Source organism: Hypomesus nipponensis, chromosome 20 (genome assembly GCF_054491055.1).
Source record: "Hypomesus nipponensis isolate SF chromosome 20, ASM5449105v1, whole genome shotgun sequence".
Taxonomy (NCBI): domain Eukaryota; kingdom Metazoa; phylum Chordata; class Actinopteri; order Osmeriformes; family Osmeridae; genus Hypomesus; species Hypomesus nipponensis.
Window position 1 is genome coordinate 5634407 of NC_140380.1, and position 21881 is coordinate 5656287.

The 21881-nt window shown below is 40.0% G+C and overlaps 4 protein-coding genes across 5 annotated transcripts; 1 reads left to right on the forward strand and 3 right to left on the reverse strand.

The window, feature by feature from the left end:
• Nucleotides 1–567: 567 nt before the first annotated feature.
• b4galt4 (UDP-Gal:betaGlcNAc beta 1,4- galactosyltransferase, polypeptide 4) lies at nucleotides 568–6076 on the reverse strand. Of its 2 annotated transcripts, XM_084684315.1 has the most exons (8): nucleotides 5929–6043; nucleotides 5192–5270; nucleotides 4379–4946; nucleotides 3769–4001; nucleotides 3383–3570; nucleotides 3022–3144; nucleotides 2095–2199; nucleotides 568–1972 (listed from the first exon to the last, which is right to left on the reverse strand). In XM_084684315.1, exons 3-8 carry the CDS (start codon nucleotides 4650–4652, stop codon nucleotides 1831–1833), a joined length of 1065 nt encoding a protein of 354 aa, XP_084540441.1. In that variant the 5' UTR covers nucleotides 4653–4946; nucleotides 5192–5270; nucleotides 5929–6043; the 3' UTR covers nucleotides 568–1830. The 2 variants fall into 2 exon arrangements, with proteins under 2 accessions (XP_084540441.1, XP_084540439.1); XM_084684313.1 differs by lacking the exon at nucleotides 5192–5270 and having other exon boundaries at nucleotides 5929–6076.
• Nucleotides 6077–6224: 148 nt separating this feature from the next.
• Nucleotides 6225–10960, reverse strand: casr (calcium-sensing receptor). The gene is made up of 6 exons (XM_084683892.1): nucleotides 10776–10960; nucleotides 10376–10682; nucleotides 9310–10149; nucleotides 8931–9161; nucleotides 8681–8804; nucleotides 6225–8581 (listed from the first exon to the last, which is right to left on the reverse strand). The coding sequence occupies exons 1-6, from the start codon at nucleotides 10958–10960 to the stop codon at nucleotides 7434–7436; spliced, it is 2835 nt and encodes a 944-aa protein (XP_084540018.1). The 3' UTR covers nucleotides 6225–7433.
• Nucleotides 10961–13032: 2072 nt separating this feature from the next.
• eif4e1b (eukaryotic translation initiation factor 4E family member 1B) lies at nucleotides 13033–15681 on the reverse strand. The gene is made up of 7 exons (XM_084683778.1): nucleotides 15518–15681; nucleotides 15314–15396; nucleotides 15053–15148; nucleotides 14865–14928; nucleotides 14037–14150; nucleotides 13780–13919; nucleotides 13033–13338 (listed from the first exon to the last, which is right to left on the reverse strand). Exons 1-7 carry the CDS (start codon nucleotides 15611–15613, stop codon nucleotides 13224–13226), a joined length of 708 nt encoding a protein of 235 aa, XP_084539904.1. The 5' UTR covers nucleotides 15614–15681; the 3' UTR covers nucleotides 13033–13223.
• A 1804-nt stretch (nucleotides 15682–17485) lies between these two features.
• LOC146246034 (cationic amino acid transporter 2) lies at nucleotides 17486–21268 on the forward strand. The gene is made up of 11 exons (XM_084683747.1): nucleotides 17486–17855; nucleotides 17940–18095; nucleotides 18219–18384; nucleotides 18479–18615; nucleotides 18727–18949; nucleotides 19590–19726; nucleotides 19826–19928; nucleotides 20042–20178; nucleotides 20301–20467; nucleotides 20574–20682; nucleotides 20775–21268. Exons 1-11 carry the CDS (start codon nucleotides 17486–17488, stop codon nucleotides 20924–20926), a joined length of 1857 nt encoding a protein of 618 aa, XP_084539873.1. The 3' UTR covers nucleotides 20927–21268.
• Nucleotides 21269–21881: the final 613 nt, after the last annotated feature.

Sequence of the window (21881 nt, forward strand, 5' to 3'; positions counted from 1 at the left end):
CATTCTTATGCAGCGAATCTTCTCTCTGTAATGTTTAAAATACAGCTTCCCAACTGTAAGTACAAGCATGGCAATAGATTTAGGAACCCTTCTCCTAAGCTCTGCTTGGCTTTATAATGATTAGTTCCATAACCTACATTATATCCAGGAATAGAATGACAATTTTTAAATGTCAAGTTACCATTCCGTGCCCTGACCATTATGGCCTTCAGCGAACAAAGCCCTCTTTCTGTACCACAGGAGGAAGGGATGACATCATATTGTTTAAACAAAGCCTCGGACATCACACTCCTTCCCGCCCTTCGTGTCCTTCCACCAGACTAAACTAGTGAAACTAGTGCTCTTCAAGTCAAGCCATACTTTCATCAAAATAGTTGTGTAAAAAAAAAAAAAGACAAGGAAATAAAAAATGAATTAAGTAATGAAAACCACAGCACCAGATTACAATAAAATACCAATAATGACACTTAAATATATAGGAAATATCTTCAGACATGGAGCATGGAAAGTTAAGACTTCTGTCAAACTGCTTGTCAAACGGCTTGTATACAAAAAACATTCTCAAGCTTAACTAGAAATCAATATTTTATTACCCTTTGAAAATCATAGCCTCCGATGCAATTATAATTTGTTCTGAATATTCCCAATAAGTTCTGAGATTCAAAATGTGAAATAAATGTAAAAACATTCAAAGTAAAAGGCCCCCACTAGATGGCAGTCAAAAACAGTCAACATGTATTGACATTATGATGTGATGCCATGTTCATTAAATCATTAAATTAAGGTAAATCAAATGACAAACAATATCCCATTTGAAATGCTATAACACCCATCCACAATACTCTCTGAAATGTGACATATAAAAAATATGACTATTGTATGCAAATACCATATATTCTAAGCAGTCTAACCTCGATCTATGATACTCAGTCAAACCAAATCAATTACATTCACTCAAAAGGAGTATCACATTAAAAGGGACAATGTGTCTCTTTAAAATAATAGACAAACTAGGCCAGTTAGCAATAAGAATAGCTTAAAGGCAGAAATGTACATTTATTCTCAAAGAAGAAATGTCATGGATACTACAGTACCTAATAGTTTTGTCTTGTTGAGATTTTGCTGCTTTTTCATTATAAGAAGCATGTGTTTTAAGTAGTGCTTTAAGTATTGCTAAGGCAACTTTTATAGAACCTGATACCAATTATCAGTTGAAAAAGACCCACCCAACACCTTCGACAAATAGATTAAGGCAACATATATATAAATTAAATAAAAACTATATTGATAAGCTTTAAGTTTTTTCACTGCAGATGTTAAGTTTGATTCGTTCACACTACATTGATGTTGCAAAGATATCCGGAAAATTGAAATATGTACTTGAAACCTTATACCACAAGTATTTATGTTGCTGTGTTTGGAATGTCACCCCTCACAGAAAACATACTACAAAACCATATTTCTGAAGTATTACAAAACAATCACGCTTTGTTATAATAAGCTTCTAAATTCAACCAAACTTCAAATAATAGTTTTATCAAGACAAATTAAATATATGTTTCAAAAATAAAGTCCAGGTTCCCTAAGGTTGAAATGCCAATGCAGTTTGTCTAGTTCCTCATTTTGAATTAAAAGTGCATACAGGTTCATGAATCCTTGATAATAACCTGCGTTACGATCCATAAATGAAATTATTGGAAATGAAAAACTATAGTACAGTTTGAATAAACCTTTAGATCACACGAGTTTCAACATTCTATAGGGGGTTTTAAAAGAGACCAAACAACCCAAACTATTCCTGGCCTACTATTCCTATCGTCGGTTAGAATCTTAGTGTAGAACCTGTGGTTTTCCTATGTCCACCGTAACATTAATATAAAGAGGCGGTCTTTCCACTGTCAGTAACTTGTAGGAACAAGTGTTCAGGCCATCTTTCTTCCAAACTTGAGGTGTTCGTCCCAGTAAACGCATTCTGTGAATGACAAGACATTTCTCTTAAACTGTTCATGCACTGTAAACAACAAGAGAACAAGATAACTGATGGATTCACAGAAGGAAATGTCATGTTTCATGGTTGTTGCCACATCCACTGACCTGTCTTTATTGACTTCGTTTCCATTGTCTCTGTTATGAAACACCATGGTGTAGCGTGCTATGTCTGCATGAGGTCTCACGATCTTCATTTTTTGAATCTCCACTCTGGAAAAGTTAAACACATTTGTTGAGATGGACAGAACCAACGTGAAAATGTCTGTTATGGTATTGATGTTGCAAAGACTAGTCTCCATCCTTGCTTGGTTTGTTGGCTGACAGGCATCCCTGGCTGTGCTAAGGAGCTCTTCATGTTTGGCTATGATAAACAGTAAAGGGTTAGCTGTTTAATTTCTAGAACTTTTTCAAGGTATGTTGGTTCTATAGTATCTTGAAAAAAAATGCTATATAAAAATGCCAAAATAAAACAGGACCTCATTGGCTAGAATCCAGACCCTCCCTACAAGTGAAGAAATCCTGTTTCAACCTGGAATGTAAACAATCTGGCATTGTATGCAGCTATAGCCTACTCTCAAAGTCTGCATAATCTTGGTTTGCATTTTTTGTTGCAGTTGAAACTGATCAACTCCATGCAACTGCTCCCGACCAATCAGCAGGCGTCCGACTTCCATTTAAACCCCACTTGTCTTCTGTTTGTCAGCTGACTGATTCTGTATTGGTGCTGGTGGATCATGGACCACCAACGATGGACGTGGTGGCAATTCTGATCTTCCCATGCATGAACTGTTCATTTTAACATGTCTGTTTACTGGACTCACACAGTGACAGTGTTGTCTTGGTTCATTTGGTTGTGGGGGTTCAGTACTATGCTTATACGTGACAACAATATACCCTACCCACTCTGTGCCAATCTTCAATAGCATGCTTACCACTACGATAGCAAACAAAGACAACAACAAAAAAGAAGGATTGCTTCATGCGAGAGGTGTTAGGAGTGTTTAGAATTGCACAGTGCACTGCCGGCATTACCTTATGCGAAGGTCATCATCCTCCCCGCCCCAACCCCAGTAGGTGTTTGAGAATCCGTTCACTTTATAGAACTGCTCCTTCGTCATGGCAGTCACCCCTCCAAAGTATCCCTTGTACCGCAATCTGCAGAGTCCAAAAGAATGTTGTGCTTTACAAACACTTGTACGGCATTCAAATGTCACTGAATCGAGGGAGAAAACCTGGTACTGGTGGTTTAATTTAATCATGTAATAATCTGAAACCATTCAGTGTTTCATCAGGCATTTGAAAAATATAAGCGAAGTAGTTATGCATGAGCATTGCAATGAATGTTTGACGTAGCTCCGATATTAGATAATAAGTTGCAAGCTCTGAAACTTACTTGTACCCTGTGGCATTCCTGCCAACCACTAGGTGTTTTGGCTCCTGGTCACATTTGTACAAATTGAAGTCATTCTCTGGAACCAGATCCACATCGTGGAAAACGAAGCAGTCCCAATCATGGTCCTTGAGAGCTTCCAAGTATCCAACATTCAGAAGCTTGGCCCTGTTGAACGTCACATCTCCAGCCTGTGACAAACAGCTTACATTTAGCTTTTTTACACCCATACTCTGTGCATGGGACTTGACCATATGAAGACATTGCAGTTGTTTATTTTATCCATATTGTGCAGAATTGAGGATGCTCAGGTTATTTCATCCAGTTATAGTATCACTGGGTAACTGCTTATACATTATTCCACACGGGGGATAGCCGGGGGATGATACCTGATGGATGACGTAGATGCCGTAGTGCAGCTGCTGTCTTTGGAGGAATGGGTGGAGGTGGTGGAGGAGGTAAAGGAGGTGCTTCTCGCGGTTGCGGTGGGGGATGAGTATAGCCACGCTCTGCAGGGCATTGCAGCCAGGTGGTTGATACTGGCCAGCTGCCACTGCTTCATTCTCCCTCTCCACTTCCTTGAGTGTTAGGGCCGCCTCAAATGAAAGCTTCAGGGCTCCCTCTAAGCAGAGCGAGAGATGCAATGAAGTGACTGCATACAGCCAATTTAGCTGCTTTAAGCCACAATACTCGACTTGTACACTTGAATTGTATCCAGATATACTGTAGGCCCTAATAAACTTGAGGTTTATGGGCAAACACACTCCCTCAGCTCCAAATGGGTTAGGGTTAGGAGATATTGTATGTCAGCTACAGTACATACAAATTGTTAAATGTTAAACACAAGGACATCAGGGCCCTGTTGCATTGCATTGCATTGGAAGCACACCTAAAATCATTATTTGCACCCGATAAATGTATCCAAGTATGCAATAAGGGTTTCTTTTTAAGTACGCCACATGGAGGAAAAACAGGAGGAATACAATGCCGGATACTTACTGAGAAGTGGCGATTTGGGCGGACAGTCCTCTTTCGGTGGGGATGAGTCAGGTAAAGGATCGGAGAACACTTGGATTGCTTTATCCGAGTTCGGTTCTGTTCTCAGGATGTCTGCTTCGCTTTCAGTCTGTGATGAGCCCGGGGGGTCCTGGATAGCCTTCACAGTTTCCCCAGCAAATGTTGCAATCCATACCAACACCGAAAGTGAGAGCAGCAACAGGAGCACATATTTGCCCCGCCGTAGGAACTTGGACACAGAAGTACACATCCTCATTGTAACTAGATCGTATAGGTATTGAGCTCCAAGTCTTTACCTATGACATTTCTTTCCCTAAAGCCACTCAGTGTACCAATGACTGAGGAGAAGAAATGTGATCCGTCGTGGAGCAAACATCACAAGCTGATAAAACATGTTTGACACGTTTTTCAATAATGGTCATTGCTGCTGTAAAACAGACGTGTCGCTTCAGGCATTTAAGATCTAGGCCTAGCCAGACCGTTCCGGAACTTCTTCCAAGTGAATAGAAAAGTGACTGAAGAGGTTGATTACTCCAAGTTCTGCAGACACCTGTAAATGAACATACTGAGACGTAAATTACATTGAACTGTATCATTACAGCATAGACACAACATTGAATACAGCCCAAAGTCCTTTATCCTGGCTGTGCACGGATATGTTAAATTCTGCACACACACACTCCTAAATCCCTCCTTTTAAACAAATGAATAAAAACTTGTTTGACCCCGACTTAGCCTAATCCCTCTGTAAACGTCATCATATATAGAGTACCTGTAATGTGACTGTACACCTACCTCTGTGTGCTACGTGGCCAGTTGTAGGCTAGCAAACCGTTTCACACGTTGTACTTCTTGACTACAGTAGGGCCCTGGCCTTTTCCAAAACAAAGTTAAGGAGAATGCTAGCTAACCTTTTTTTTTTTTTACAAATACTGTGTATTTGTATGCATAGTTAAACCTTCAACGGTAATGGGAACACTGCACTGAATAACAGCATGAGATCAATTCCACATTTTGCCAATTACCTATTGAATTAAGTCTACATCGTAGCTCTTAACATAACGCTATTTTATTCTGATTTACATTTTAGTACAATTTCGTTGCAGAAAGATGTAGTTTCAAGTTTACTAATGTATGTAGGCCACCTAGCTAGCTCAAGTTACAAAAAATAGGTCGGAACAATCTGTTATTCAGCAAGCTATCTAGCCGTAGCTCTAGCTTTAATGGCAGAACGACAAACGGCTTCATATGAGCAGCTCATTTCAACGTTATATGCAAGTAAAGTAAACATATAAACAGTCCTAGCTATTGCCTCTTGCTATACAGTTAGAGCTAGCTTTCTACAGTTTTAGCCTGAAAAAATCTAGTTGGCTACAGTACCGACTGTCCTGGAGGTTTTGGGTTGCTGTAAACTAGCCTGACGGACATGCTTGCAGTCGCTTATTCCTGCTGTGACTAAAACCTGTCATGTAGCTTACTTTAAGTACCCAGAAGTAGTTTCAGCCTGTAAAATATTAAGATATGAACGTTACCTTTCTATAGTTTTCTGCTCCATCGGTCTTATTGCCTACTTCACTTCCGCAAACACTATACGTTCTCACTACAGCGTGTTTCTACGGCTGTCTTTCTGCACAGGGTAGGCGTGCTCCAAATGTTTGTGCCACGTACTGATAGGCTAATGTGCACAAATTTTGAATCAACTGATCTGCATGTACGCCTATGTAAATGTGCGCATGTCGGCAAAGCATTCAAAATTTGAGCTTTTATGTAGGCTATCAAAAGCACATTTTATTGCTTTGAAACGCACCGCAGAACACAAATTGGCATTAGTGAGAATGTGGCTTAGTGCAGTGGTATTACGCTTAGTGAGACATGTTTTTTTTTCACAAGGCTACAAAACAAAAATCACAACAGGAAACGAGAAAGAACAAGACCCAGATCGGTAATATTGAACGTAAAAGTAGGTTTAAACTACACTGAAGCAGGAGTCTGCATTTATTTTTTTATAATTAAAGTGTTTATATTCGTATTTATAGGCAACCATGGTGTAGAGGCCTCCATGCTTGGTTGGATTCACTTATTATAGTCTGACTCATTGTTGACGTACCGTTTCCTATATTAGCGATCTACAAACCATGATTTTCCACATTTAAATTGGTTTGGGGAGGTGTGTTTTGGTTTCACAATCATCTGTCCATATGTAGCCAGAACACATCTGCCGCAAAGTAGCCTGTGTCGCACCATTGAATACCACACTTATAGGTTGTAGCAGATTGTAGCAGCTGATGTTATGAATCCGCGAAAACAGGTGTCAAAATAGACATGCTTTCAATAATAAACATAGGCTAAACCCATACTCTAAATAACAGCTGAAAGTAAATAAACTAAATACGACTGAACTCTGAGCTGATCAGAACTCTAAAACAAAACCATACAGTGGGCAAGTGTGCCAATGAATTAAGGAATCCTCTTACAAAATAATATTTGAATCTCGTCTTACTTTCTTAGTATTTTTACTTCAGTCTCCCTATGTTGTTTTTTTTCTTTCAAATCCAATTAAAATATAGTACACATTTTCAGCACACATTTGCAAGAAAAACAATTGCTAGATATCTAATGGAGCAGACAGCGCATAACAATCAACTATTATGTAACTGCAAATGTAATAAGTTCTACAAACAATTATTTAGTTTGTGTAAACCAAATTGCATTAAGGCTTGAGCCTACCATGATCATAACCATATTTTAAATACATGATCTTCGAGCAACATACATTTGTCTGCAACATATGGAATTAATTTTAAAATCATCTGATAAGTTCTCCTTTCATCAAACACCCTCACCTAGGTGACTTAACCAAACCCTGGTCAGACTCAGACAAGCCCACTACTGTATGTCTGCTGTAAAGTAAATTATATTTCAGTAAATGTAATATTTCAGGTCAATTAATAATTTTTCTCTAATACATGTGCATTTTTAGCTCAAATATTCCTTCAACACAACACATCAGGATCTTAAACGCACTGCAGCGTTCCTTTTAGTCTTTCATTGAATTCCTCCTTGACTCCTCCAAGCTCAAGGACAAAGTAACAGTCCCACTCTCAAAGCTCACTCTTGGCTTTTTGCCCCGCTGCTGGCCTGAGGGGGAGTCGGGGTAATTCCCATTCGTCTTGAGGCTGATGGACGAGGAAGGAGTCGAGGCAGAAGATCCATCCAGACTGCTGGATCTCTTCCTGGAAGCTGAGCTGTGTCTCAAGGTGGCTTTGGCCGCGACTTTAAATGCATGAGCTGCCGTGCTACAGCGGACCTCCTCTATAGTGTTCCTTGAGGGTTTGAAGAGGATGATGTAGACCTTGTTAAAGAAGATACAGGCCAGCAATCCAAAGCTCGAGGCCAGGATGGCAATAACTTCCACCGCAGATACAAACTTGCCATACGTGCTGAAGTAGGCCGGAATGAAAGAGATCCAGACTATGAAGAAGATGAGCATGCTGAAGGTGATAAACTTAGCTTCTGTAAAGTTCTCGGGCAGTTTCCGGGATTTAAACGCAAAGAAGAAACAAATGGCTGCCAGCAGGCATGTGTAGCCAATCAGGAACCCCAGTGCCATCATAGACCCCTCATTACAAGTGATAAAAATGATCTCATCAATGTCATGGTTCCTGTAGCTGGCGGGAGGCGCGTTATAGAGCCAGACAACACATATCATCACCTGCACAAAAGTGCACAAGAAAACCAGAAGGAACTGCAAATTTAATCCCCACCATTTGCGATGGAGACTGGTGGGGATCTTCGCTTCGAACACCAGTAGGACTCTATTGGTCTTGACCAGAATGCAGGATATGCAGAGGACGAAGCTAATCCCAAAAGCAGGTTGGCGTAGACGACACGTCCAGTCCCGGGGCTCACCGATGAAGATCAGAGAGCTCGAGAAACAGCAAGCGAGTGAGAACAAGAGCAGGAAGGAAAGTTCCCGGTTTGTGGCTTTTACGATAGGCGTGTTACGGAACCTGACAAACACGCCCATGACAAAGACCGTCAGAAAAACCCCCAACACAGCAAATATCGCCAAGGCAATTCCAAAAGGCTCAGTCCAAGAGAGGAACTCTATGTCCTTCAGGAAACAGGATGTGTGATTGTCATTAGACCAGGAATTATTAGGGCATTTAGTACAAATGCTGGCATCTGTAGATAGAAAGTCATGGTAGTATTGTATTATTATCATTACAGGGGTGCAGTTTCTACCATCAAAATAGATGTCTGTGTTGTAATATTGTACTTTACCTTTATGATCTGTATACTCTCCATCTGAGCACTCTGTGCATTCAAAACAGCAGGTTGGCATACTGTCTATGATCCCTTTCCTGGTCCCTGGTTCACAGTCTTCACTGCAGTTAGAAAATGGTACCTACAGCAAAACAAACAGATAGAAAGATCTGAAGGCCAAATGACCTCTTACTCAAAATAAAGATATACATTTTCAGTACAACACTGTAGCGCAAACACTCATTAATGTCTGTTTTAAATGACACACCTCCGTCTTGTAGCCATTCCACAGAATCTTCATTTTGTCAATGAAAAGGTGTGTTCCTTTCTTGGGCCGTATGTTGTAATAGCCAACCTCCTCAAAGACAACGGAGCCGTCCTCAGCGGACCGGTGCCAGTTGATGATGGTGTAGTTTCCTGACGGGTCGGCGGCCTCATCAAAGCGCACCTTCTCTCCCACACTGTTAGTGAAGTTCAAATGCTTGAGCTGTTTGAGAACCTATGAGAAAGAATCATTTGGGATCAGGCTGAAATGTGAGGCTGAACATGTTAGGATGGTGTGCATTTCATTGGGATTCTATAGATAGTCATAACACAGTGCGACCTTCATCATTGTTCCTATTCTTGACAGATGTACATCACTATACCTGCCATGCTTCAATTTTCTTTATATCGGCACAGGAGTTGTTGGCAAACAGACCGTGACCTGGTGTGCAGGTGATAATGTCCTGCAGGGCTTGGGCTATGGAGTGAACAGCTACATACACATTATAGGATATGCGAAGATGAGTGTAATCCAAGTAAGGGGTCTCCACACTTGTAATGTCCTCCTCGCCGGAACATAATGGTCTGAAACTGGTTCTCTCACTCTCACTGTCTGTGAGTCTCTGGCTGTCCTCCAAATAACAATTAAAGGTCTCCTCCCAAAACTCCCTGACAAATTCATTATAGCTGGACTGTCCTGGATACACTTGTTGTAGGAACTCCTTGAAGCCAGGTATGCTGCCTGCCTTTAGAGCAAATCCAATAGCTCCGCCCATGACATCAAGATACTCTGGTTTGGCGATGAGGGAGGAGCTTGCCCAAGCCTCACTGGCCAACCAGATCCGGTCAGTGATGTTTCGCCTCACCATTTCTTTTATGAGGGGCTCGATGTCGGGCCCACTGGCGAACACTACTATGACCTTAGCTGTTGAATTCTCAATGCGGTCCGCCAAGCCTTGGATTTCATCCTCGTCCAAGTACTGAGAGATCAACTCGTTCAGGTGGATGCAGATGTCTCGTTCTTCCATCTCCTTCTCAAACTTCTCGATCCCTGGTCGCCCATACTCGTCGTCGGATGCCACAGCTATGACCCAGTTCCACTGGAAGTAGTCGATGATGTCTGCCATGGCTGTGGCCTGGTGCTCGTCTGATGGAATGGTTCTCATGAAGGACTTAAACTGCTTCTTGTTGCTCAGCAGGCGGCTGGAGGAGGCGTAACTGATCTGCAGCAACAACAAAAACAGGGTGGAAAAAAAAGATGGAACAGCATCACTGCATATTGCTCAATGTATTGCCATTGGTTCTCATAGTGAACAGTTAGTGCTGTAAATGTATAATTTACACTGGTGAAATGTGAAAACTCACAGCACAAATCTGTGGTAGTGTTGCTTTAGGCAATTTAAAGTTGCATAATGAAGAAGCCACTGAAATGTTAGCGTTACTCTGTACCTGAGGGATGTAGAAGAGGCCCAGCAAATTGGCAACCGCAGTGGAGACTCCAGAGCCGCACGCTCCGACAACCGCAATGGTTGATGGGATATGATCTGTGCAGTTGCAGAATTCATCCAAGTTTAATGAGTCGATTTTATTTTGGGCCACAAAACTCAAGGTTGCTTCCAGGGCCTTGGACACTGTGTTGCAAGTGTCAAAGATCCTGTAGCCGAGGGTGATGTTTGGGAGCAAGGTGCTGCTGTTGTTGACCTCCTCGATTGCAAAAATCATGGCCTGGAGCCATCTGAAGCCACGGAAATTAAACCTGCAAGACCAGTAGCAACATTAAAAGACCATTCAACACAATTGTCAGACTTGGATAACATCCTTAATAATTGGGATTATTACGAACATTTACCTGACACACTCTGTGTAACCTGGCCGAGCAGCCAGATCTTGGTCTTTAGAGGCAACACCGAAATGAATAGGGAAAAGCCCGCCAAGGAGAATGTCACCAGTCTTCTGTGCCCTCTGATGGGGTCCATAGGTTGAAATAACATAGCTGGACCCCAGAAAGACTAGGCAATACAGACAGAATATCATTCTTCAACTCTTATTGGAGGAATTCTTGGAAGTGTACACTGCACATCTCACATCAGAGACCAGTTGGTGTTTGAAAGGTCCATTGAATGAGAAAAACAGGAAAGGCATGTACTTAACTCTGCCTCTCATCAATGACTGGCAAACTATTTAATCAAAATGGTGCCTTAAAACCCTGAAAACAAAAGACAATATTGTTTTAATTAAGATGGATTTTAGATTATGTACTTGAATTTGAATTTTTGTTTATTAAAAATCAGATAAAACAGTGTCCTGTTCTCGTGAATACAGTGCCGTAAATACTTCTAAGAAACAATGCAGTCCTGCTACTAATATTATAAAGCAGGAAACGGGTTATGATCTGACCAGGAAAGCCTATATCCAAGCCATGAACTAACTTTATATCACACTTCACTGCCCTTCCTTCCTGCCCTAGCTCAGTGCCATACTGTGGCCAGTGCACCGTGTAGCCATGGAGAGGTGTGATAATGGTTCTGCTGCATCTGGATAATTATCCTGGAAAAATGCTGAAGCAGGGCTGTGCTATTGAACACAGGCATTCTAGAGCCACTGTCTGGAAAAAGATACTGTGCAGATTATACTGAGATTTGCAGTGCTCTGACTACCACCATGTCTATCTCCGTGAAAAATGAAACTGAGCAATACTTTAGTTTGACAAATTTAAATGATGTACATGGTATAAATAATGGGAGAAGTTTCCCAAAACTCGAAACATATTCGAACCCCACTTCTCTACCCTTTTGCCTTTTATGTATCCTGAAAAAAAAAACTGGAGAAAGACATATGCTTGAAAAGTCAATGTAATCAAACTTTAGATTTAAAAGCTTCAAGAAGAATGTTATGATTTTAACAGACATTAGTATTACATAATGCAATAGGGATTTAAGATGATAATGTTGTTACCTTAAATATTAAATCTAAATGTAAGAAATTGCTGTACATCAAACAAACGTTTTACAACACCAATTTCCAACAATAACATTTTAGGACATGATTTTAGTCACTCTCTACCACAACTACACCCCCCTCTCCCCCCAAAAATGATATTTATCTACACAGAGACACGTACCTTAACATTTCTTGATGTCTTGTAGAACTATAAGCAATATATCTGAATGCCACACACAAGTTACCAGAACAGATCTGTAAATCCAGTCTTGGGATAACTCTGTTTAGTGTTAGCCACTGAGTCCAGTTTCTGTGAACCAGATGAATCATTAACTGGGAGAGGACAACCCCTTTCCTTCAGCTAATAAGCTAATGTTGGGTCAGTCTTTAATGAAATTTGTGTAAATCACAAATGTATTATTCTGAGGAAACATGGAATGCGTACAGAGTTTTGGAAAATAATGTATACATACCAGTTTAATTGATTTGACAATGTTATACTATGTAGAATAATATCAATAACACATGCTTACATGTGTAATAACCTAAGTGCCAAACTCATGTAAGTATATTTAATCATTTAGATTCTTCATTGACTTTTCTGCATTTTCACATGTAATCAACTGGAATGCGTGTCAATTAACAGGTGTACTTATAGAATGAACTTAATGGAATACTTTCCTTTCAGTTTGAACCAATCATTATAAACATTAAATTGTATACAAATACACAAAAAAGCAGCCCATCATTATCTTAAGACATGAGGTCAAGACAGGACTTTGAAGGTTTTGCTAATGCATTTGAAACTATCAAGCAATGTGATGAGCGCCACAGGAAGGGCCACCCATAACCAACTTTACAGCATAGGATAAAATGAGTCACCAGTCTCAAATCTGCAATGAACTATACCTCAGATGCCACCTAAATGAATTCTTCAGCTAAACAGACCTGTCTCAACCTCAACTGCTGTGGTCTATATGGTTAAATTGCATTTAAACCACTACTTAAATGATACTTGCTTGTGTTAAAGCTATTTTACCAATAAGAAATAACGAACACCGCATTAGATGACCTGGCTTCCGTTATCAACCTCAACCCAGGTGCCAGTATTGTGAAAACTGTCAAGTCAAAAGCTTTATGCTTTAAATGATCTAAAATATAAAACACATGTATTTTTCTGTACATAATTAAGTTTATTTAAATGTAACTTCTGTCTCCCTCAGTGTGGTATGATACGCACATCCAAACAAATTAAATCAAGTGCAATTAATGTAGATCATAACATGAAAATATATTACAAAAACTTAAATCTGTTAGTCATATGTTCTCTGGAAAGGGAGATTTGAAATGTATTTTTCTACACAACGAACTTGTTCTTAGTTATTGAATTGCTCTTGGTGGCAGTGTCTGCATGGGCTTGATATCCTATAACAAGTTTGGCAGGCAGGGACAGCCCTTCTTTGTATTTCCGTCTGAAATGAAATAGAAAAGTATTATTCATCGCAAGCACAATCTTTTGTCATGGTGGTCATTTTATGAGGAGAACATCAACACTCAACATGACAACTATATACACACGCACACGAGCGCGCGCGAAATCTCAACATCCTAGAAGCAGAGGATTGTACAGTCATTCTCTCGCCCCAGCACTGTTTATCCCTGCCAGTCTAATGAGCAACTATTTTTATTACGTTTCCAAGCAGATGTTCTCGTCCATACCAATTACAGTTAACAGCATGATTGGCTAGCAGACCACATCTGTTCCATAAGGGGTCTGATACAGGTATGGCCACTGGAAAAAGAAACTGCTCTACAGCCAATGGAAACTTGTATTGGTCGATAAAAAAAAAAAATCATGGCCAGATATATATTCTCATATGCGTTTTGTCAGTTCATACACTATACAGACTTACCCAATGTAAGTGACAGCATCTCCATTCTCTGTGTTGGTTGTCCAGATGGCAATTTTGTCACCTTTGGCCCGAACATTGATGACTGCACCGCACACATCTCTGCTGAAGGTCCCAAATCCCTCTCCGATGAGACAAAGCAGCTGCATAAGACCAAACTACAGTTAAGAGTTCTCAGGAGATTCACAACTACAAAAAGGTTCCAAACTGTCAAATGCAGTTATGCAGCTAGTTTTTGGCAGACTGGACCGCTCGCTCACCGTGTCCAACCAGAAGCGGTCCAGCTCTGTGTGCCTCTGCTGCTTTGACAGGGTTATAAGCCAGCGTCCTCCACACTTGTTACTCCTGTCCTCCCACATCGGCACAATACCATCCTAAAAAAAAACAAGAAAACAATAGATTGCTCTACTTTTCTACACAAGATAAACCGGTTAATTTTCATTTGCCATCAAATCTACACATACCCCAAGACACTAAATTGAATATATCTATATCTTTATCTATATCTATATAGATATTTAGACAGGGATACCTGCAGTGCTGTAGATTTATTAGAACTCTTATCCAGTATACGATTTAAATAATTAACTAGTTACCAAGTTGTCATGTTTTTACAACTGGCGTAGAGCAGGGTTGACAGATAAATGGACATCCCCTGCATCCAGTTAACCTTTACCATTCTTGAGATATCTCAGATTTAATTGGAGTCCACGTGGCAGAAAGGTCATTGGATATTAAAAACAAACATTTGTCAATACAAGGTTCCACAGTTCACAGTACCTCAGAACAAACACCAAGCCATGAACTAAGAGGGCCTCAGAGATTCAAGTGGCATGTCGCTGAAAAGGTTTTAAAACTGGCAAGAGGATCACATTGGACTCCATAATCATGAAATAGAACAAGTTTTGAACTACCAAAAACTTTTGGTGGTAAAAAAAAAAAGAAAAGAAAAAAGAAACCTCAAGGAAGTGTACAGTACCATCATGCACCCCCCCCCCCTCCCTCCCAATAGATATGTACATGTATAAACATTAAGACTGTAAACATACAAAGCACTGTATAGGAGGTCAAAAAGGCTAAACCATAACCTTGAACATGGAGTAGTCACAACCAGATGAAAGCTTGCTGGCGAGCTGGATGTTGTTATACAACCTGATCCGATAAAGACATGAACAAATACATACTCCATTAATGAAATGCTACAACCAGTTCTGACTGAAGCATACATGGGAATGTTTTTTTCTTGTGAAAATCTAAGAAAAAAGGCTATACTTACGACCAGAAATCCTCTACTGTGTCAAACTTTGTGATAAGCCTTAGATTGTCCTGCCACATTTTGCTCTTATCATTCTTATAGAACCACAGAGCCCATCTAATACCAAGTCCGCACAGAAGGATTGAAATAAATAAAAAACTAATTAGTTTCACTACATTTAAGGCTCTTGCAAGTCATAAACACTTGAATAATTTAAAACCAATATTTCATACTACTTGTCTGCTTTAACAATCACACAAAAACACATTAGGATAGAGACACCTGTTTTGTAAGAGATGCTTCACATGTGGTCCCACAATAACACGAACGTCTTTGACCTCCTTCTTTATGGCTCCTTTTCCAGGCTAAAGTAAAGATCGCTTTTAATTGAATTGTTTTTGAACCACATGCTAATTGCATTACATCATGTAGCTTAGTACAGTAAAGAGAAAAGGTATGTACAACTATAAACGACCAGTCTCTCACCACGTGGAATGTCACAGTCGCCATCGTGAAATTAATACTAATTGGGGTAACAGGTGCACTTGTTGCTATTTGAGATTTCCCAGGTAGATTATTCATTAGGACTGCTTCCGGTGGAATCGCACCACCAATCGGATATCGATGTTGGTTGTCCAGCTTTTCCTATGCGCTTTAGTTTGTTGCTTTCATTCAGTAAGTATACAAATAATAAAAAAAGTTGTACCGAGACTGTTTTGGACAAAATTGTTAAATGGAGAGTTGGTCGTTGTGACGGCTACTCCTAATGTTGTCCGCAAGATGTCGCAATTTTTCTAGTAAATCGAGATCTGGAGTGCACAGGTGAAAGTGAGAACTGAATCAAAATTCTGAAATGTTTAAACTGTATTCATCAAGCAAACATGACCAACCTTATTCACAATTAGTTTAGAAAAAAATCATCAATGAGCTATATATTTAGAGTAAAAAAGTAATGTGGCAAATTTTGAAAGTTTACATGACATAACAAATATTATGTAGCCTAAAGATCGACTAAGAAGGTGACATAGGTGTCTGAAGTTCTCTTGACACTATATTGAGTCTACAGAATGTATGAATGAATGTGTAGGGATATAAGGGGAAGGAGAGAGTACAGCATACATACATTATTAACAGTGGACATATAGAGCAATGATATTCAATAAATTCAGTCACTGAGACATTTGTTCATCTTCTGTAGTGATCAAACATTACAGTGCATGGCTCATATAGCATGCAGTGTTTGAAAAAGTAGCCTGAATATGTATATGCACCTGAATCATGCTTAGTATACACAGTGAAAGTAGAACGTATACAAGTTAAAGTGATGAATCATCTATAGATTTTTTTCCCTGGGAAACACTTATAGTATGGGACTTTCAAAGTATGTCTATCAGGAAAGTCAAATGGGAAAAAAGTCAAATGGGAAAATGTTTGTTTGAGTTTTATTAGCTATGGTTGTGGAGGACATAATGGAGTAGCCTAAATACTAAAAGTCATGCAAAAAAAACTGCGGAGCTAATTACTTACAAATAGCACAGTAACAAACTATTTCTACTCACATAGACCTCAAATACTTGACAAAATTCAAATAATATATTGCAATCAAACCAATACCTATTTGGCCCCGGAGAGAACACACTCATTTTTGAAGTTTGTCTGATCCCCTCTTCTTCAGAAATGACACATAGATCTGAAATATAACATCGTCTTTCAAAAATGCAGTTTGTGCACCAGAGATGTGAGAATCTACAGAAGAAGCCTCATAGGATGAGTTCCTGTTCATGGATAGTGAGGACTGAGTCCGGAAAAATCCAGAAGGGGCTGCACAACCGAGAAGGTAAGTTTGCTGATACTAATGACCAATTACACGATGCCACACCTCACTCCGACACCTCACAATGGTAAACATTTTCTCTTTTAAAGATAACCCCAAATAGCATGAATTGTAAAAACTAGTGAAATAAGCTTCAGGCTGTTGGATTTAAAAAGACCAGGATTTATGAAAATATTTCAATATTTGAATTCATGATATTCCACGTGTTCAAATGATTGAATACAGGGACATTTGTAAAAACATTTGCTCTCAGGTATTCATACAGGTACAGTACCACATTGCATGATAAAGGTTGTCTGACAATGTCATGGAATGGCACAGAGTAAATAGCAAATGGCACATTGAAACTTATTCTTTGTTTTTTTATGAGTGCTGAGCCTTTGTATTGACTCACCTATATACACATACAATGCAGTTGTGATATTGCATGTGCTACTTGTCATCTGTAAGTAGAATGTAAAATAGAGGGCTTAAACTTCAGCCAACATTTATTGTTTAATGTGTTTGACCAGAATAGCTTTTTTTTCTATTTGAAGTATAATGAAAAAACTTGCTTATGACCACTGTAATGCAAGACAAACTAAAATACGATGGGTTGCTCTGATGCTAGTGGTTACAGGATGTCTGGTGCAAGGCTGCTGCTGTTCATACAGAGCCTTACTCGCAGGAAGCCTCTGGAGCCTGAGGGGGAGGTTTCCAACTTCAAACGATGCCTGACCACCTTGGACCTGGTGGCCCTGGGGGTTGGCAGCACGCTGGGCGCAGGCGTCTATGTGCTGTCAGGAGAGGTGGCCCGGGCGGTGGCCGGGCCCAGCATCATCCTCTCCTTCCTCGTGGCGGCGATAGCCTCTGTCTTTGCGGGGTTGTGCTATGCCGAGTTTGGTGCTCGCGTCCTTAAGACTGGCTCTGCCTACCTCTACAGCTACGTGACTGTGGGAGAGGTGTGGGCCTTCATCACGGGCTGGAACCTACTACTGTCCTATGTCATAGGTAAACAAAGGACAGTTGAGGAACACCATTTTTTTCTCTCTTGCGTATGATGTGCTTCAAGAATCCATTCAATGTCTTCAACAGGTACCTCGAGTGTCGCCAGAGCATGGAGTGGAACCTTCGACGACCTCATTGGAAATGTCATTGCTAACTATTTGGGCAAACATGCAGCTATGGACTTACCTGGTCTGGCTCCCTACCCAGACTTCTTTGCTGCTGGTCTCATAATGTTGTTGGCAGGCAAGTAGTTTTTTTAGCACACTATCTCAAAAAGAGTCTAAGGGTGTTAGCCATGTATTCATTGTTTTAATGAAATTTGTCAATGTTCTAATCTTTGATGTAAAACATTTTTTTTTCTATCAGGAATCCTTGCATTTGGAGTGAAAGAATCAGCTATTGTAAATAAGGTTTTCACTGCAATCAACACAGTGGTGTTGGTTTTCGTTATAATCTCTGGTTTCATAAAAGGGGATTCAGACAACTGGTACATTAGTGAAGAAACTATCCTGAATGGAACAATGTATGCAGAGTATGAGCAGTTTTTTAATAGAATATTTTGATTATACTATTTACTTTATACAATTCAAGTTTCAAATGTATAAATGCACGTCACATCTCTCCAGGAACCATACATCTATACTGAATGAAACCTCAAACTATGGCGTTGGTGGATTCTTCCCTTTTGGCTTTGAGGGAACACTGGCAGGAGCCGCCACCTGCTTCTATGCTTTTGTCGGATTTGACTGCATTGCCACAACAGGTAACCATCTCCACCAAACTCTTGCAGGCACATGACATCTGCTTGTAGTTCCTTTCCTGGCGAAATTGCCCCATTTACCATGCAAACCTATTGAGATCTCTCTTCTCTCAGGGGAAGAGGTGAAGAACCCTCAAAAATCGATACCTCTGGGCATCGTGGCTTCGCTGCTCATCTGCTTCCTGGCTTACTTTGGCGTGTCAGCAGCCTTGACTCTCATGATGCCTTATTACATGCTCAGTGTCCATAGCCCATTACCTGTGGCCTTTACATACATTGGCTGGGGCCCGGCAAAGTATGCTGTGGCTGTGGGCTCTCTCTGTGCTCTTTCAACAAGGTAAGGGAAATTATGTGAATTGTAGTTTCTCAAGAGACTATGAATGACTATTGGTGAGCGGGTTAACCCATGTGGGGGGATTTTATCATTAAAAGTCTGAGGTCAGAAGAATTGGTCTGTTTATTCTTGCAGCAAGGAGAAGCAGTTCTAAAACAGTACCAACATGATGTCTGGAATAGAAGGGCTCTCTGACATGACATTATCTGAGCGCTCTTTTAAACAGTAGTTCCAGACAGTTACATAATCAGTTCAATAGTTCATGTCTTATCAAAAGAGGAACTCCACAATATGCAAGACAACAAAAAGGAAACAGGCTGCAGAACTTAATACAGATGCTCAAGACACTAGAGACAGAGCTTAAAGCAAGAAAGAAGAACTTGTGTTGAAGAATCCCTGGGGTGTGGGCAAAACAAACAGGGTCAAACAGTCAAATTTGTTAGATGTTAGGTCAGTAAGCGGAAACTTAAGCAATACTGTTGCTTAAGTTTTAAGCAACAGTATCTGTCTTAGGCCAAAAGGTTATTCTAGCTTAACAGAAGTGAAAACCTAAACAATAACTGTTGTAGGTCAAAGAATATTATAGACATCCTAAAGAAAGTAATTTTCTATGACACTCAACCGTACTGATTTCACCCCACAGTCTTCTAGGATCCATGTTCCCCATGCCACGGGTCCTTTTTGCCATGGCCAGAGATGGACTGCTCTTCAAACCTCTCAGTAATATGAGTGACAGACAAAGTCCGGTCATAGCCACGCTATCCTCCGGCGCTGTGGCAGGTAAAACAACAAGATCAACATGATCAAACTATGTCACCTGCCTTAAAGGGCTGCCATTCCAAGTCCCACTAAAGCAATGTCCTTTTATTGTGCTTGCAGCTATTATGGCTCTATTATTTGACCTAAAAGCACTGGTGGACATGATGTCAATTGGAACTCTATTTGCCTACACTTTGGTCGCAATATGTATTCTAATACTCAGGTTGGTATAATTAATCTAAGCTTTATTCATGCATTGGATGTATGAACGAATCCCACACAGAGTACAGAAAGTTAATGCTATTGTACTCGGTATGTGTTTGTGTGTTATTCAAGGTATCGAGCTGATGAAGGTGACGACGCAAGTTACGACGACAGACCAGAATCGTTTTCACTCACAGGCCTCCTGAGTCCTCCATCTCATCCCACTGCTCGAACATCTACAAATGTGTCCACGTTCACCGTCTTTATCAGTACGTTCCTTTTTGCCAACCTTCCCTCACCTTTGTCCGATTCTTAACTCACGCCTTGAGGACTCTGCTTGCGTAGCAAAACGTATGAAATATATATTTTTGATGTACTTTCTTTCCCTTAGTCTTTTTAGCTATTTTCCTGAGTGTGATCATGACCAAAGCTACTGATTCCCTGCTGAGCCAGGAGTGGTGGAGTCTTCTGTGTGTCTCTGTGATCCTGTTACTAGTGGCCCTCACTGTCATCATCATCTGGAGACATCCGCAGAGTACAGCTAAAGCTGCCTTCATGGTTTGGCTTCAACAGTTCTTAGTCAAAATACAGACCACTGGTCATATATTCCGTACTGGTTTGTAATCACAATTTCTGAATTGGTATGGGTCATGTTTTTTTGCAGGTTCCTTTCCTGCCCATACTGCCTATTTTGAGTACTCTTATCAACATTTACCTCATGGTTCAACTAGGAGCCGACACTTGGATTCGCTATGCCGTTTGGATGGCAGTTGGTAGGGAGAATACAATTTACTATTGTAAAATCTTTTAGAAAGACAAGTAGCATTATGAGGATGACTAATAACGTTGCATTTTATCATCACAGGGTTAATCATCTATTTCTGCTATGGAGTTCATCACAGTGTGCAGAAGCAAAGGATACAAAACGCACACAATCAAATCAACATACAAAACGTGCAAAATACAAATATGGACCGCAACTTTGTGACTGAGGATTACTGTGGCCCTGAAAACTGACACATTATTTGAATGGAAATGAAACGGGCCTAAACGTTCATGGATTCTGTACTAACATGTATATTATATTATATGATATATAACAATATATATATATAGCCTACATTATATATTATAATATACATGTATAAATATTTAGGCCTAAATTCACTCATCAAAACCGTTTGTTTCACTTTTTAGGTGCATAATTTGAACGAACAATAGCATATTGGCACAGGACTATAATTGAATGTACTAAATTGTTTGTTTTACTACAAACGACCATTAAGTTGATAATTATATTTTTAGACTTTCTTTCAACCAAGTTTAAGATGCTACCTTTTAGATTTTGAAGTAACAATCTTTTGTACAGTGATATGCTCAATTTAATAGCCTATTAATTGATTATTGTAAATGTTAATAACACAATTGTCCATTGTCATTGTCCAAGTCCACATTAAAGATAATTTTGTGATCGTTAGTCGAAGTTTTGACATCCTCAACAACGCAGTGGTTTGCATCTTTGATGGTCCCAAATCTCACTCAAGCTAAAGAGAGAAAGTTCGGTTTCATCTAGGCCTACTTCCATACATCCCACATGGGTTTTATTTTTGTTTTATGTAGAGCTGGCGTTTTTATGAAAACAACGCAGACCCAGCACCACCTTGTCAGGCTAGTAGTATTGCACAGCGTGGCCAAATAAATAGCTGCATCACTTTCTCCATATAGGTTGATGATTGAAGAATAGCCTATATGAAAGGTCAAATGGCGACTACAGTCAAAATGTAAAAACAAATAAACAATTATATCTTCCATGAAAATTATGTATTGTGCTGGATAACGCTTGTTAATGGTAGGCCTACACATACGGACCCGCTATGAAAATACTGCACTTGCGTGTGTTGTTCCACCTTCCAGCTCCGTAGATGGCGGCAATCCGTTTTAGCATTGGTGTCCAACATTTGTCAAAAACCAC